Genomic DNA, 18,662 nt, shown 5'->3' on the forward strand with positions numbered 1-18,662 from the left:
CTCGTGTTATTTTATCTTTTTGCTGGTCTCGTCCAGTCAATTTTTGACTCAATCGCCCCCATCTTGTGCAGTTTTATTGAACTTAATTTTTTTTTTGAAAAAGAAGAACTTGCGAGTGGACGTGTCACCTGATGTTAAGTGATCACCGCTGCCCACATTATCTTGCAACACCACAGGAGTCACAATAGCGTTGTTGAAGGAAGCTTATTCCACAGCTTGGTTGTACGTGAAAGAAGGTTCCTTGAAAACCGCAGTGTGGAGAAACGCCACATATCTAGATGGTGGGGATTATATCGTAGCTGATGGCGTGTAGTTTATTATATAGATTGCAAGCATAGAGTTTTAGAGATTCTTTCTGTGAATGATCACAAAACGAATCTCTAAAACTCTATGCTTGCAATCTTCGGGGCATGTTTCGAGCGAAATACGTTCCCAGTCATCACATTACTTAGCAGCTTTCTGATAAACTGTGAAAGATGTGTGAACGTGTTACATACTTAATTGTACTCAACAATTAATCCAAAAATTTAATCTGTGCTGCTGCATTGGTCACACTTTCATCGCATCATCATAGAACGCCTGAGGTTTTGAGCTATATAGGAATGGCTGAACCCTCCTCAAAAAGTGACAAAGTTACTGGTTTTATGATATCCAACATTTTCGAGACCGCTAAAAAGAAACAATCATTCTTTGTAAATTGTTTAAAAGTTTTTAAATCAGGAGGGTCGCTTTGTAGAGTCTAGTAAGAAATTGTTTTGTTACGGCCGTTTACAATAACCTATCTATCCTTAGTTTAACTTACTCGAGCTAACACAAATCTATCCTTTTACGCTTACTTACATTTCAATAATCTATCGACATAAAGTATTGGACTATAACTATATTGGACATAAGTATGGATAGATAAGATCTTGTCATTAAACGCTGATAGCAATGTATCCGTAACTAGAAATATGTTATTGAAAACGGCCGTAAAACAATCAAAAGTTTATATATTTATATCATATGAACAAATGCATACGTAGAGTTGCTGTGAATCCATAATGCTTAGCTAGTATATCGTATAAACACATATATAGTAATCTGCTTGAAAACGAAACTGAATCATCTTTGTCGGATAAAAGGATTTTGCGTCTAAATCTCAGCAATCATGCCGAACGATGAAGTTGAAGAAAGTTTGAGAAATGAGGCGTGCCGTCATTGAATAGTATTATCCAGTATTATCCTTTTCTACTTTAGTCTGGATTTGGCCGCACTCAGGCTGAGATCTATTATAGCGGTCTCAGACATTGCTCAAACATAGCTAAGTGTACATCACAGTATAATCTTTTATTTCGTTTTTATGGTCATTTGATAGTTTTTTTTTTGAAAAGACGAGACGAGCAGAACGTTCAGCTGAAGGTAGTTAATTCGCCCTGCCCATTACAATGCAGTGCCGCTCAGGATTCTTGAAAAGCCCAAAAATTCTGAGCGGCACCACAATTGCCCTCGTCACCTTGAGACATAGATGTTAAGTCTCATTTGCCCAGTAATTTCACTAGCTGCGGCACCCTTCAGACCGAAACACATTAATGTTTACACATTACTGCTTCACGCCAGAAATTGGGGCCGTTGTGGTACCCATAATCTAGCCGGCATCCTATGCAAAGGAGTCTCTCACTGGTAAAATTTAACTGAGCCTAAGTTAAGACTGCCGAATACGTCCAGTTCGCGTTTTACCACATCTAGTAAAGTTTTACGTAAGTAAAGTCTGAGCAAAGTCTAAGTTCGCTGTATAGATCTTAGAATCAGACTGAGGGTGCTACAACATATTGTGATAAATTTTAAAAAATATACAGTCAAACCTGGATAAGACGAAACTCGATAAGTGAGAAAACTCTATAAACGAAAATAATAAGCCGAAAAATAAAATAAATGTATAAAATTCGTAGCTCAGAAACTACGGCCGTTCTCAATATACTATCTACAAATAGAGATAAATTACTACCTTCTTCTACTGTCAGTAAGTAGCTGTCAATAATCTGAAGCTGTCCCAATGTACCCGATAAGTCATTCTAATCGCCTTATATTGAGACGCGTGAACTGCAATTTCCATACAAACTTCTATCGCTGGTAAGCTATATGACAGCGTGTACGGATAAGGTGAGTTACCGTCCGAAAAGTCAACGATAGTAATGATTTTATCTCAAGTAAGAGATAGACTGAATATTGAGAACGGCCGTAAAAAGGACCCAAAAAATACTGATTTCATAAAAGAAATAAAATACTTAGGAACGAATTTTATTACACTACTTTTATTTGAATCTCTTATTTCTATTCTCTTCTCTTAAGCCCTTTTTTTGAGTTAGAGTACGTCTCTTAACTCAGTGTGCCGCTTGGCAAAGGCCACCTCTAGCTCTTTCCGTTAGAGTCTGTCCTGGGTCACTCTTCTCCACTTCGGGCCCGGTATGAGTTTGAGTTCATCGTGCAATCTTGTTCGAGGTCTCCTCTGGCTCCGTGTGAAACCACTGGGATACCAATTAGTGAAAATTTTGCTCCATATCTCCTGGCTGTCTCTCAACATGTGGCCAGTCAATCTCTAATTTAGAAAGTTCCAAACCTTCGAATTTAGAAAAACTTTTAGTGAAAGCTCCGATAAAGAGCATAAGATTCGGGTCTCCTAACTGCTCGCTTATCCAGATTCAACAGTGATACATGATCTGAACCTTTTATGAAATAAGAACACGGCAATACTTCAAGCCGGCCACACATGGAGTATTTCTCTCATCTCTAGTCTGGCGCACCCCAGTATCAGCTTGAACCATTTGACCGCCTACAACACAGAGCTGCTAGAACTGTCTGGGTCCCCAGGGGTCTGTGAAAGGCTAGATCTCTTGGCATAAAAACGTCGCTTCGTTCTGTGTTTTCTACCGCTTTTATCGCGGTGAGAGTTCCGAGGAGTTGTTTGACCCGATTCCTACCATATTATGATATCATTCCCACCATCTGGATATCTGGCGTTCCTATACAGACAATTGTCCAGGAACTTCATTTTCCTCTCCACGTGCATACTATACGACCTTCAAAACAAACGCGAACACATTTCTAAAAAGTCAGCATCCAGTGATTCCTCTGAATTTGCAGAAGAAAGTGGGAGGAGGAGATCACTTAATATCAGATAACCCGTACGCTTGGTTGTATTCCTCTTCGACAAAGATAAAATTTTGAGAGTATACGTACGTATAATAAATCAAATCAAATCAAGTTAATCATACGCCTTGAAAGTGGGTGTGAAAACGTAACGTTTCCGTTACAACGATATAGGTGTGAAAACGGCGAAATAAATAGCGACGAACTGTTAACCGTTATTATTAGCAACACTGGCATAATAAAAAAAACGACATATTTATCGTGAGTGTTAGATGTAGCTTGTCACACACACTAAACCTAGCCCGTTGTCATGATTTGCCTAACAGCAAAAGGCTCTATCTAGATGTATAAATTGTCTATCAGGTTAAGTTATACATATTATATAAGGACCTTAAAATGGCTATAATATAATACATTAGGTTTTAGAAGTTAAATCTTTTTAGGCGTGTTGAAACTTATTTGTTGCTATTGAATGAAGCTGAGCCGTCACGCGTAATGTCGGCTCGCGTTGATTAAGGGAAACTCGCTCGGTCGGATAAGCTGTGTTTTTTATCATACCGTGTAATGTTTCGTTTTTATTCCTTACGTGACTTTCTTCGTCCTCAGATTAATACTGTATCGTATACAACTTTTTTGCACAATGTCGAACCGCAATAAACCTAAATGAAATCAATTAAACACAATATCAAGGGAGCCGTTTTCGCAATAATATTTATTTTGTCAAGTTGCTCGTAAAATTAATATATATGAGTCTTTTATTACCTTTTAATACTGAACATGCCACTCCTGTGGTCCTTTTACATATTATATTTTCCAAGTTATTTTTTATGAAAATAAAGTGACGAGACGGGCAGGACGTTCCGCTGTAAGTAATTGATACGCCCTGCCGCCAACTACGCTCGTCACCTTGAGACATAAGATGTTAAGTCTCATTTGCACAGTAATTTTAAATTAAAATTTAGGTTTATTATTAGGTTACAGTGATCACAATAGACACATACTATTGTGTAGATAGAAGATATGGTTACATACATTGTGATGTTGAAGATATTTTTCTTTTTTGCACCCAGACAAAGGTAAAGGGCTACTCTCCGGTGGTGAATGCTCATGCATACCAACGTAGGCCAAGTCTGCGTTGGTTATGTGGGACTCACGTAAAATATAAGTGCCTACCAACTAAACACTAACTGAGGTTGGCTTTGGGCAAGTAAATGCCCTTAAGCCTTCATCGAAGACGACCTTCTCTTGGGGAGAGAGATTGGTGACTATATAGTTCAACGATAAAAATTTCAAAAAGTTCAAATTTGAAGATACAATTATTGAATAGTTTAATGATAAGATTGATAGTGTCTTCAAGACAGATACTAACATATTCTTAAATGATCCAACACGAGAAGCAAAAATTTCAAGATAATTAAAAGTGTTTTTAGAATAAGAAAAGGACATAAAAAAATAGATAGGCAGAATCCAGTTGATGTATCTGTGAAAGTGTATACGATGGAGGTTACGTCTGCGATGTGAAGATATCTACATGCATTCCTAGTTTCAACAGAATATGTAGTTTTATTCCACCTAACTTTGAGTTTACTCTTTGAATGTTGCGAGGAAGCTTGAACTAAAAAAAACATAAGATTGATTCTTTCGTATTCCATAAAAAAACATATTATTATGATATAAATGGTCTGAATCTTCGCGGATTCATCTGCCCATTAAAGTGACGATGTTATCTGAGTTCTTACACATTATAAAACGACCTGGTTATGCCAAGAATTTTAGTGAACAGCACACAAATATACTGAGAAGCCAGAAGTCTGTATGGTTTTAGGGTTTCGAGAAAAGGGATGTATTTCGCCAGTGGGAGGCTCCTTTGCACAGGATGCCAGCTAGATTATGGGTACCAAAACGGCGCCCATTTTTGCCGTGAAGCAGTAATGTGTAAGCATTCGGTCTGAAGGGCGTCGTAGTTAGTGAAATTACTGGGCAAATGAAACTTAACAACTTATGTCTCAAGGTGACGAGGGCAATCGCAGTGCCACTCAGAATCTTTGGGTTTTCCAAGAATCCTGAGGCACTGCATTGTAATGGGCAGGGCGTATAAATTACCATCAGCCTTACATCCTGCTCGTTTCGTCTCTTATTGTCATAAAAAAACCGTTACCAGGACCTAAATCCTTCCTTCACCCTAAGGTTTATAATAATATTAATAATTTGGTATTAATAATTTGTGATCAGGTCACATTGGAGCTTGGGCTTTGGGAGCCTCCGGTGGCACTCTTGCACTGCTAGCCCTGGCCGCATTAGCCCTGTACCGAGGTTGGCGCTATGAACAAGAGCTGGACTCTTTGCTGTGGAAGATAGACTTCAGGGATCTTCACCTCCCTGATGAAGAACATCGCGCCAACAAAATGAGTAGGTAAACAGAATTTGTAAATGTTGTCTGCATGTTTGTGGCATGTGCTTGTAAGTTTATATTTATATATATTTCATTCATAACTTAGTACACTATTATTTTACATGAATGGTGTGATTAGTCGCATTTCATGTGTTGAAATTTTTGCGTCAAATTGCATGCTTTTACACACTCCATCTGTGCAAAGTTTGACCAAGTATCAGTTTAATCATGAAGAAGTTATATTTAAACACGCATGATACACTTATCCCAATCATTGAACACTCTATATACAACCTATATACGTATACAGAAATAAAATTTGAAAAACAAAATTTTATGTACGATGCGGGACTCGAACCCACGACCTCTGGCGTTCCGTGCCAGTGCTCTAACCAACTGAGCTAGCCGTTCGAGTGACGTATCGTTATAAAATCTTGTATGCTTTGTTTAACTCTCAGGGTGTGGCTTCATCTACAGGATTTACTGTACAGTTGATAACCTGCTCAACCCCAATATTTGCATATTAGGAAATTGACTTGAGACATAGCTCTTGTACATCTTAACAATTTGTTATGTTTTTTTAAAGTGATACTCCTCACTTCTAGGATTAATACACAAATAAAATTTTAAAAACAAAATTTTATGTACTATGCGGGACTCGAACCCACGACCTATGGCGTTCCGTGCCAGTGCTCTAACCAACTGAGCAAACCGTTCGAGTGACGTATCGTTATAAAATCTTGTGTGCTTTGTTCAACTCTCAGGTTGTGGCTTCATCTACAGAATCTACTTTATATATATATGTATATCCTAAACACATAGTTGCCATGACTTATCCATTAATAACGCTTTATATAAAATTAAGTACTTAAACTACTATAAACTCGCTACCCGCGGTAACATAAATAATCGGTTGGCCAGGATAAGACGCCTATTTCGTTCCATTGCTGGCAACCACTTATAAATTGCTAGAAGGATTGATGAGTAGTTTACGTTTATCGATAAACATTAACATTATTGTAATCAGAGAATATCTCCAATGTTCAGATCAGATTTTTTCCAGCAAGATAGTACGGGCGTGAACACGACCTCTACTAACGTGGCCTGCGCTGAAAAAGGCAGCATCGGAGGTGCGAGGTCCAGCCAGGTGTCTCTCAGCTCAAACCCGGACCTGGACTTCCGATACTCAGCTATCTTCACTGAAGTTGCGTTCTACAGAGGTCGTCTCCTTGCCGTGAAACGAGTGCGGCGGCATCATATTGACATAACCCGGGAAATAAAGAAAGAACTCAAAATTGTAAGAATGGCTTGATTATTTATTATTTTTGTAGCTGACATATATCTAACTTCTAATATATATCATATTTAATTTCAAACGGGATATTTAAACATACTTAGGATGAATAGGAAGTGAAGAAAAAAGTTGGTAAGAAATCCAAGCAAATATTATAGAGTTTTCATTAAAATCAATACAGCATTTTAGTATTCTTTTTCTCAGAAACCTATAGAAAAACTGTTTCATTAAATAAGCCATAAATCGTAAACTGTTAGTTTAACAAAAAAGTTTACAGATAATAAAAGATGCAATTTTTTTTTTCTACAATAATGGTTTCTATAATTTTTGCCCAAACGTGCATAGTTTCCGAAATATCAGCCAAACACTTTTATCACGCGCCAAACACGGATCTGACAGCATTTTGTGATTTTATGCTCAGAAAGTGACCCTAAGTCTTACAAAAAAAATAGATCGAATATTTAGTGAGGTTAAATTCGATTTTTACAGGTCCACTTGATTTAAACCGCTTTTGTTGAGTTTTTCTTGCTGACTGTACTTCCTAGAACTGTCATTCGAGCCAGGGCCCGAGTTAGTTTGACCGGGTTACAATAATTCCTTTTTGGTATTTTGCCTATACAAGCGCAGCAAAAAAGTTATTTAAGTATGTACAGTAGCGATCTCTTTGCTACAGTGCGAAACCTAATTTTAGTGCCAACAAAATATTGACGATAAAAATGTCTTTTATGGGAATTTTGATACTTATTCTGAAGGCGAAGTGATCACCGCCGCACCAGAGGAATCACAGGCACATTACTACTTTTTACGGCGGGTGTAGGTACGGAATTTCTTTGTGTAAGAATATCCGCAAAAATATTCTTTCCACTGATAGGGTGATTGTCCTAAGATCTCAGGATTTTTTGAGTCTTCTCATACGCGGCATGATATTGCAAATGTCAGGATTTTTAGAATTTTCAATAAAATAAAGCTTACATTTTAAAGATCTCGCTTGTTGAAAATTAAACAAACTAAAAATAATCTTGCTATGGTAATAATGGAAATATTTAATCAATACTCACCTAATCAGTTTTATCATACTTAATTATCTGCGCTTGATACCTTTTTAACTAAGGTTTTTCTTTAACTATTGTTTTATTAAATGCCAAAAATATATCAAACTGTGCATATTATATTGAATTAAAAGTATGTTTGGCAGAAATAGATCTCAAGATTCATCAATGGAAACCAGACCTTTTCCTCTGTACCATTGATTTAGTCATCTGTTAAGAATGTTCCTTAAAAATAGGCACCCCTGCCTCACATCTCACTGTATTTTTTTAACTTCTTTTTCTAAAATGAATTCAATATATTTTTTCTTGTCATCAGCACGAAACTACAATCAGGATAGTACTTGTTAAATCGTCACACCAATATAATCAAACCGACTCAACTAGTCCAAAAAGAAATTCCTCGCGGAATGAAGGCAATAGTTTCCTCCGGCGTCGCGACAGTATAATAAAGGGAGATAAATTATGGCAATATGTTAAACTTTCACTTACGCCCCAGGTACAACATAACAAACACTAAACAACTTTACGTTTTAACAATTTGATTTATTACTCTTATTTATTGTTCTCATTTTTATGTCTTTAAGAGCTCAAGTCTCAAAACAGTTATTGGTACAAAGAGATTGTCTTTTCGTATTCAAACTATATTTTTTATGACAATAAGGGTCGAGACTAGCAGTACGTTCAGTTTATGCTAATTGATATGCCGCTCAGGATTCTTGAAAAACCTAAAAATTTTGAGCGGCAATACAATTGCGCTCGTCACCTTGAGACATAATATGTTCAGTCTCATTTGCCCAGTAATTTCACTAGCTACGGCGCCCTTCAGACCGAAACACAGTAATGCTTAAAGATTAAATTTAATGCTTCACGGCAGAAAGGCGCCGTTGTGGTATATGTGCCCTTAATCTAGCCGACAACCTGTGCAAAGCCTCCCCACTGGTGAACTATATAATCCTTTTGAAATAGATAAAACAATCCCGTGATTTTATGCTTCATATTACGAGCTCTCCTTTTATTGAGAGATAAAAAATGTTTACATTAGCTTTATATAAGTGGTCACATTATCTGTGATCCTAATTCGAGGTCGAGGGACTTTGACTAGATAATATGCAGGGTTTTCTGTAGGTAAAGGTGACGAAATAATAGAAGTGTAACGGCGTTATCTGTACATATCTAATAGTGACGGTAAAATGTGTAGTGACACATCACAAAATTACATTAGAGGGTTAGCGTATCAAAATAGGGCCCTGTTCATATCGGTCTGCGCCTGTTTCCCTGAGAATATATATGGAATATCTTATAACTTGTAATAGTGAACGGTGAATAAACTGTCATTATAATTGCCCACAAATACACTAGCTTTTCTTTCAATAAAACCAAGCGAGTAGTTTTGCAGTTACAACTATTTGCATATCCGTATTGTTATAAAATGCCTGGCGTTATAACATCGCGTGCGTCAGTGTGGTGTACCGACGTCACAGCGATTAAAGACCTCACTCCGCAGCGCCTTTATAAAAGTAGGGGGCATTTATTATCCAATTATTTCCTATTTATTTTATTTCTAATGTGAATATTTGATGTATATACAGTAATGCCACCTTATACCCTTATAACGCGTTTTCATATTACGCGATTTGAGACCCCCGTATAATACTGGCCGTTGTCCATATAACGCGCGGATATCCCACATACATATTTCTGTACTGTGAAATTTATAATGATTTGTATAGTTCATAATTAGCTTCGCGTATCGTTGCACGTGCGTCAATTGTGTTATTACAAAATTAAACTATTTTATTAAATTTGTATTTTAATAACCATAATAAAATAGTAAAACTAGGCAAATAATTGGAAATACTTGTTACGAATTAAGATTAGTTATAATAATTCTTAATAATAATAATTATTATTATTAAAAATTAAGAGTTAAAAAACACTTGTTATAAAGAAATCTTCCTATAAAGCGTTTTGCAACAATGCGAAACCATTCTTCCGTGTTATAGGGAGTTAATAATAATATGTTAAATATAACATTTCCAGCATCAGATATTGTTGTGAAAATAGAAGTTTCAATTCACATACTCTCTTCTTCAATTATAATTTAAAATAAAGCTAAATAATAATAAATTATCATTTGACCGTAAGTAAAGGTGTATTCACCTCTTTTCATACTCAGTAACAATCTAAATGGTGCTTAAAGTAATGTTGAACGAATCTATCGGATAAATTGAGATCGAGAACTGTGAAGTAGACTTCATTACGATGCTCAGAGAAATTTATAAGTTCATAAAATACCTGGGCTTTATTTCTAGCTGCCCAGGTGTTGTTAAGTGCCTTGCAAACTTCGTCGGTATTTACTAAAAACTCATTCGAACCGAAAGAAAACTTATAGTATCGTTCTTTGCATCAAACTGTTTACGTAAATCATGACCTCAGAGTTTCTTTTAACATTTACAATATTCAATTTTTTTTTCATGAATAAATAAAATTAATTTTGAATAGATTTCTGTGAACCCTATTGAGTTATCCAAATGTTGAGAGTTGTCTTGAGTGTTAGTTCCGCCAATATTTGTCTGTATGGCAAACTGCCATAACAAAAAATTACTACAAATACCTACTTTTATAAAAGACAAAAAATACTCTTAACTTCGTTATAGCTAATCTGAGAATAAGTTCTGTAACTAATTAAAATTGCATTTAATTCTATATATAGCCGACCCATATAGCCCAATGGTTAGTGACCCTGACTACTAAGCTAAAGGGCCCGGGTTTGAATCGCGGTAGGTGCAATCATTTATATGATGAATATGGATGTTTGTTTCCGAGTTATGGATGTTTATATGTATTTATGTATGTTTAAGTAAATATATTGTATGAAATATATCGTTGTCTTGTTCCCATAGTACAGGCTATGTCTAGTTTGGGGCAAGATAATTTGTGTAAAAGTGTGTTTATATTATTATTATTATATAATGATAAAACTTATATCAACTACTATAATCTTACGCATAATTTCCATAGGAAATGTTGTCACTGCTTGTTGAAGAGATTTCTTAAGCGAGCCGTATGTCGGCGAGTTGTTTAAAATTGGCAATGTCTTGTAAAACTGACCCTGTATTTGTTGTCCACTTGACTTCCAGCCAAGCTTGGGTAGGTTTTGCCTGCGTGAAAGTCTTAGTTTGAAAAAGCGTCTTGCTGAGAGATTTCATAACACGATCTAAGAAAGTCTATTGATAAACTTCTGACAGTTTCTTGTAACCTGACGACTTCAGGAACGAAGAAGTAACACATTAGATTAAAAATGACTACGCTTAATTTTTTTTCACAAAAATATTAAAACTGCTCTATATCTGTGCACAAAAAAAAAACTATTTAGCGGGAAAAGTGTTAGAAGTGTGAAGTTTCAAAGTAGTACTACCTACATCATGGGTTCCTCGGATTTGAAACGCGGGATACCTAAATATTAAAATGAATTTGAATTGTTTCGTCTCAACTCTCTTTAACGATCGTAAATAAAGATCTTATTAGCTAAAATCACGATATAAACTTTTTACCTCGCAATACTTCTGAGCAAATATGATTTTTTTGTAAAGTAAAGTAATTGAATTAACCTGTGCATCATTTATTTAGACTTTCGTGCATAACGCGAGAGCATATTTCGCATTTATGAGAACCGAAGAAAGCACTTCATCCCATTAATTGAAACAGAATACGGTACTTCAAAATGAATATGGAATTCGTCGTTATTGAGAAAGTCCGAGGGACAAAAAGAAAATTACATCTGATTACCGTCCCGTCATTATAATAACTACACAAAATACTTGATATCATTAATGTACGAATACAAAATGGCTTCCGCGAAGCATTTCGGACGAAATTTCACAATATGTTAGTTCATTTTTTGTGGCGCAATTTGATTGACAGGCCCGGTGTTATTGTACCTACTTAATAGTCTAACATGATGTGTAGGTGTGGATATTATAATATTGAATTAATATCATTGTTGCAGATGCGAGACTTGCAACACGATAATGTAAATGGGTTTGTTGGTGCTTGTATTGAACCGCCCAATGTATGCGCTCTCTCCGAATACTGTACAAGAGGCAGTCTCAAAGTAAGTCTAATAGCATAAGACTCTATTCATAGCTCTTATGTTTTAATATTATTGCATCTCTTTTGAAATGAAAAACTACAAGAAAATATAACAAAAGCTGAAGAGACTCCAGATTGAAGTGAAAACATAGAACGTTTTGTATTAAAATTTGAAATATCTTAATGTTTAAATTATTTATTTCTATTTATTTTTAAAACTTATTTTCAATAATATAATAATCAAACAAAATTACTATTTCAACAATGCACACTATATACACATTTAACTTTTCGTTAAATCCATTCAATTTCACTTGTAATATATACACAGGCCTAATGTTGCACACACAGTCAGCTGTATAGCTACAGATATACTGCTATAAACATTTTGGTGACGCGAACTCACGAGATTAGACCCATCCAAAAAGTGTATATTTATCAACGCAGCTAAAGAAGATTTTACTTCAAAAAAGAAACCATAATAATGACTGAGATACTTTTATATCATAAATGTAAGCTTTCTTTCATCAGATTAAAACCTTCATTTAACCAAACTCTTATTAAAATTGCAGGATATTCTGGAAAACGAAGATATAAAGTTAGATAACATGTTTATCGCTTCACTTGTGGGAGATATTATCAGGGTATGGTGATTTTATATTTCGCTTTTAAAAATTGTTATGATGTTATGTTACGGTGAAAATATTATGTAACTAGACTTATAAATGAGAAGATAATAATGTTATACATATTTTAATACTACATTTAAATGTGTACATATAATTTTTTCTCACTTCATTCTTTGAACTTGCGAAAGACAAGCAATGGGTTATCAATCCCAAGTCATAGTTGACAAGTAGTGTTCTTTTTTGAATAACGCGAGAATTACACATTTAAATAAACACTTTATAATGGATTAAAACGCGTGTAATTTTTCAGAGTTTTCAATGTAACAACATAGTTACAATTACACGAATTTTAATCTTTTAAAAAGGTAGTTTCACTTTGATTTGACTCGACTCGAATTTCTTAAAATATTTTAATATGGTAATATTGTAGGGCATGATATTCATACACGAATCACCTCTTCAATACCACGGTGCGTTGAGGCCCTCCAACTGTTTGGTCGACGCGCGCTGGGTGGTGAAGTTAGCGGACTTCGGACTCCGGGAGTTCAGAAGAGGAGAGCTGCCTCCGTCCGACCCTAACGCATTGCGATCACATATTGAATGTAAGTATATAACTAACTTAATAATCGCTCATCTAACCTAAGGTTATATTTATAATATTTTTTTTATGAAAATATGGGAGGAGACGAGCAGGACGTTCAGATTGTAATTGATACGCCCTGCCCATTACAATGCAGTGACGCTCAAGATTATTGAAAAACCCCAAAAAATTCTGAGAGGCACAACAACTATGCTCGTCACTTTGAGACATAAGATGTTAAGTCTCATTTGCCCAGTAATGTCACTAGCTACGGTGCCCTTCAGACCGAAACACCGTAACGCTTACACATTACTGCTTCACAGCAGAAATAGGCGCCATTGTGGTATCCATAATCTAGCCGGCATCCTGTGCAAAGGAGCCTCCCACTGGTAGATACATAATATGACGTTTATTCGGGCGTAATCAGATTTAACCAAATGGCAACAAAACAACCAACTAACACAAGGTCAGGCTTTTCCCAAAAAATAAAAAATATATGTATATATTCAAAATAATAAGGTAATTAGTAAGCAGTAAGGTCCTCGGCGAATGGCGATCACGTACCGAAGACGTAGAGTTGTTAGGCCCCTCACAAGATGGACCGACGATCTGGACAAGATCGCCGGAATAAGTTGGATGAGGGCAGCGCAGGACCGATCGTCGTGGCGATCTTTGGGGGAGGCCTTTGTCCACGTCTTCCGGCTGAAATGGTAATGATGATGATTAAAATGAATACAAGAAATTCAAATTCAAATATTTTTATTCAAAATAGGATGTGACATCACTTATTGAAAGTCAAAAAAAAACTACCACCCATTCCAAAATGAATGCCTCAGACCTGAGAAGAATGGGCGCAACAAACTCAGCGGGCTTTTTTTTTCATCGAATAAATATGTTAACAAAGTAATATTGTACAATTAAACTTATTATTTAATAGCCTGAGCGCGGTCACTCCATTCCCAATCTGTGGTATCATTAAGAAAGTCATTTATGTTATAGTAACCTTTACCACACAAACGTTTTTTAACAATTCTTTTGAATAACGTAATACTTTTGTTTTGAACATTTTCTGGGATTTTATTGTAAAAGCATATACATCGCCCCACAAAAGACTTACTAACTCGACTTAGCCGAGTAGTAGGCATCGTCAGTTTATGTCTGTTCCTGGTGTTAACATTATGGTTATGAAAAATTCGGATCGGAGGGAACGCATGTTTTGCCAGGAAAGAGACGTTATCATCGCAAAAAAACAGGATTACGATGTTCTATGAAAACCCAAGGGCTCGAATCATAAAATATGCAATGCCAGCTAGACGACTCCAACATCCAACGCCTCCAGCTACAGGGTTCAAACTGCAAGTTCATAGAAAATCAAAAAATTACTAAACTAGCAAGTTATTACTTTTATTATATCTTTTCAAATTGGTGTCTATTTTCGTCAAAACATCGCTGCATGCGATGGATCTACTGAGAAAAGCACTTTGCCCAATCCTCCTTAGGAGTCTCTTCCACAGCCTTCTGAAACGAAGCTACAGCTGCCTCTATTTCACGATTTCTTCGAAGTTTTTCTTTTATTGTCGGGAATAAATTAAAACTGCAAGGTGCGAGATCAGTGTACCACTCTGCAGTAACTATTTTCAATCCTCGAAAACAATTGTCTTGTCAAATGACCTGTCCTACCGAAGAACGAGGCTACCATCTTTTTCCCACACCTACCCACTGAGCAGACTGACTTCTGGTTACGACATCGGTATATTCAAAAAGCTTCTATCGCGTACAATTTTCTAATAAGCAGGCACCAATCCTGTGATTCCTCTAGTGAATGTTGGCAGCGGTGATCACTTAACATCATTATAAAATATATTTCAGGTCAAACATGTACTAAGTGACCAATGAAAGTGACCAAAGTCCTGTAATCAGTAATAGAGCACGCCGATTTAACAAATTGAGAATCTTGAAACCAACAAAAAAGATTGAAAGTTGTCATGGCAGTATTCTATTTTCGGATCCTCGATGAACACTTTACGTGAATTCATTTCCTTGAGCCGTATTTGATCTCACCCAATCTTTTATGTTAGGTACGATGTGTTTTCCTATAAACACATCAAATGTAATAAAGTAATTTTATAAATATAAAATTCTTTTTCATATTTTAATTGATTATATTAAGTTAATTCTATTCTTTAAGTACCTACAATGACTATTATTTTTTTAACCTTTGAGGAGTATCTCGAATAGTAGATACAAACCTTATAAACGATTGTATAAAATTCCATAATAATTATGCAAATACATATACAAAAAATATAAAATGATTTATTTAGCACTTAAATACACACTGTAACATTTGATGCTGACCTCCTCTCTAGGTGTTGCCTGTCTCGTGGGTGATATAAATAAAAAATAAAAATATCAGGTCAACACTTCACGATAAAAAAAGTCAGTGTGCCTATGTTCTTCCCACGAGTTTTACTTTTTCAGTTCAGTAAATAAAATAAAGAAATAACGATGATTTAAAATTCCTTACGAACTATTGTGTAAATTTCAAAATACTTCACAATGAAAGAGTCAATGGCCTGTGTTCTTCCGACAAGCTTTACTTTTCCTGTTTAGTAAAATAAATAAAAAAATCAACGACGATTCAAAATTAAAGTAAAGCCTGTTTGAATTACAGCATTTCGCAATCCGGGATGAAAAGTTAATATTTCTAAGTACCAACTACGTACTTCTTGTATTCAATAAATTCTGTCTGTGCAGAATGTACAAAAGTGAAATAAAAATAATCAATCCATATTCTTGTATGTGCTCATTTTTATTAGATTTATTATTATAATCAAATAAATTTACTGATATTTAAAGTGCTCGTGATCATAGAAAACGGGAATGAGAGTGCTTAGTATCATGTAAATATTTATCCCTAACGTCCCACATTTCGTGATTGACTTGTCCCACTTTTGTAAGATTACTTTGGTTTATGTTGAGGCTCACCTCATCCTTCACCGACTGCGATAAAAATCAATTACAACAAATCTCGATATAACATTTTACGAACCAACTTTTATGTTCATATCAATATGGATTCTGGTACGAAGATATAAAATCCGCTATAAAATATTTCAACCTTATTTCCTTACGAAGATATCTGATAAATGCCGCAATTTGTTTAGATTTTATAGGCTTTTGAATGGTCAGTGTTTTAAATTTTTTTTACTCTCACATTATACTTTCTGGGTATGGTTTAGACATTATTATCAAACTGAAATACACCTTCAAATATGAATAACAGTAATAGTACCTTATACTACGAAGACACATGTAGCTGTGGTTAGTAACCATGCCTAATAAGCTAGAAGTCCCAAGTTCGAATCCCGGTATGTGCAAACATTTATATGATGAATATGAACGTTCGTTTGCAAGTAATGGAAGGTAATATTTATTAATGTATGTTTAAGCATGTATATCTTATGACATATATATAGTCTTGCACGCATAGTTCAGGCTATGCGTAGTTTGGGGTAATTTGTGTAAAAAGTAAACCAACCTATTTATCGATTCCCAAGAAAAATATCCTCCATTTTCAATTCACTATCACTTCTGTAAACACAGAAGAAGAAATATAAAATGAGAAACGGCTACCCGCGAATTTTTTACGATTTTTTCTGTTTGTCAGAATGAGTAGTGAGTATTTTAAGAAGATGTTAGATATATCTGTAAGTGTTTGTAGTGTTCTAAAAGGAATTAAATCCTTACTCGTTAAAAAAAAATGTCTAAAGGTATGTTTTTGATTTATAATTATAAAGTCAACTAAAACTATTTCAGAAAAATAATATATTACTTAAGACGAATCAATTATGGGGCCGTTTCTTTACATACAAAATTTTCATAAAAAACTAAGAAAAATTGGTATGGAAAAAGAATCAACTTACACTTGGCTGGTTTAAATTTATTAATATAGTAGTAGAAACAAAAGCACGCAGCTATTCTTGAAAATCCTATCAATTCCGTCGGTTATTTATTCCTTCCGTAGTCTATTTACAAGCCCGCTCTCAATTTGCATGAAGCCGAGTTTCGTTTGCACGACTACCGTTGAAAATTGCTTTTATAAAAGAGAGAAAATTGCTTCAGCAACATTCTCGAAACTTCCAAAGTTGGATACTCGGTTTTACAAGACATGCGATCGGAATTTATGTATTAGAAATCTTCTTTCGATACGGTTAGTCTCGGCTAGAGTATCTAGTTGTTTTGGAGCTTCTGTTATATATTCTACGAAATAAGATCAAAAATATCACAAACAAGCTTACATCTAATTTACTAAATAAGTTGCTGTAAACTTAAGTAGAAAAACTTTAAAAAACTTTCTAACCATCTAGCTATAAATTACAAATAATATCACAATGACCAATATTCTAACAGTAATTGGACAGAGCCTAACTCGTCAACGGTTGAAGCGGTAGTGGGCAATAGTAATTGATGACTATAATTTTTTTTACAAAAAACAACCGACTTCAAAAACACTATTCCAAAACAATAGATATATATATGCACTAAAATGTATAAAAATAATTGCGTATTTTTATACAATCTAATTAATTAATCCGTTGCAAACATTTACTGAGTGGAGTTCAGTTGCCCAGATTCTTGCTGTGTCATTACAAAAACAGTAAAGCATGTTTTGAACACTTGTTTTAAAAAAGTTCTATTATAAATCTGTATCGTCCCTTATATTTAAACACGTGTCGAAGCTTGTTTAAAATATGCCTAACGGATAGATCATATTTGGAAGATTTACGGCTGTTTTCAATAACCTATCTTTAGTTACGGATATTGCTGTCACCGTTTAATGACACGATCTTATCTATCCATAGTATGTCCAATATAGTTATAGTCCAATGCTTTGTGTCGATAGATTATTGAAATGTATGTAAGCGTAAAAGGATAGATTTGTCTACCTCTAGTAAATTAAACTAAGGATAGATGGGTTATTGAAAACGGCCGTTAGATTATAATATGATGACAGACAGATGATAGCGGTCAATAATTGCGTTCCGTTCCTTAATTTGTTCCTGTATACTTCAGTTTATGTTCTGCTTAACGTAATACTTCGTTTTAAACACAAGCTAAACACTGTTTCGTAATAGAAAAAAAAAACTCCGTTTTAGATGCCGTTATTGTTAGATCACTGACATTTTTATACTTAGTTTACCAAGCCATGTTTAAATGTTTTTTTTTGTAAAAACACCGTTCATGTTTGTGTTTATATGTGTGCCAAATAATTTCTTTACAGGTTTAGTGTACTTATCACCTGAACTGCTCAGAGCGTCCGGCTGGGGTAAGGACTCATTCCCCACCTCGCTGGAAGTCCGTTCGGGCTCAGCGCCATCTGACGTGTATTCCTTCGCATTACTGTTATATGAGTTGCACACGAGAAGAGGACCTTTCGGAGCTGGTGGGCCCTCCCCTCCAGCTTTGTTGAGGAGGCTAGCACACCCCCATCCTG

The 18,662-nt window shown here is 35.2% G+C and overlaps 1 protein-coding gene across 1 annotated transcript in view; it reads left to right on the top strand.

The window, feature by feature from the left end:
* LOC126970599 (guanylate cyclase 32E-like) overlaps window positions 1-6,688 on the top strand; it is a 74,304-nt gene extending 67,616 nt beyond the window's left edge. The window contains exons 12-13 of the mRNA XM_050816613.1: window positions 5,362-5,542; window positions 6,589-6,688. Coding sequence (XP_050672570.1) covers window positions 5,362-5,542; window positions 6,589-6,592 — 185 coding nt within the window. The 3' untranslated portion in view covers window positions 6,593-6,688. The remainder of the gene's footprint in view (window positions 1-5,361; window positions 5,543-6,588) is intronic.
* The last annotated feature ends 11,974 nt before the right edge of the window (window positions 6,689-18,662 follow it).

The sequence above is a fragment of the Leptidea sinapis genome, chromosome 21, assembly GCF_905404315.1.
Source record: "Leptidea sinapis chromosome 21, ilLepSina1.1, whole genome shotgun sequence".
NCBI classification, from domain to species: domain Eukaryota; kingdom Metazoa; phylum Arthropoda; class Insecta; order Lepidoptera; family Pieridae; genus Leptidea; species Leptidea sinapis.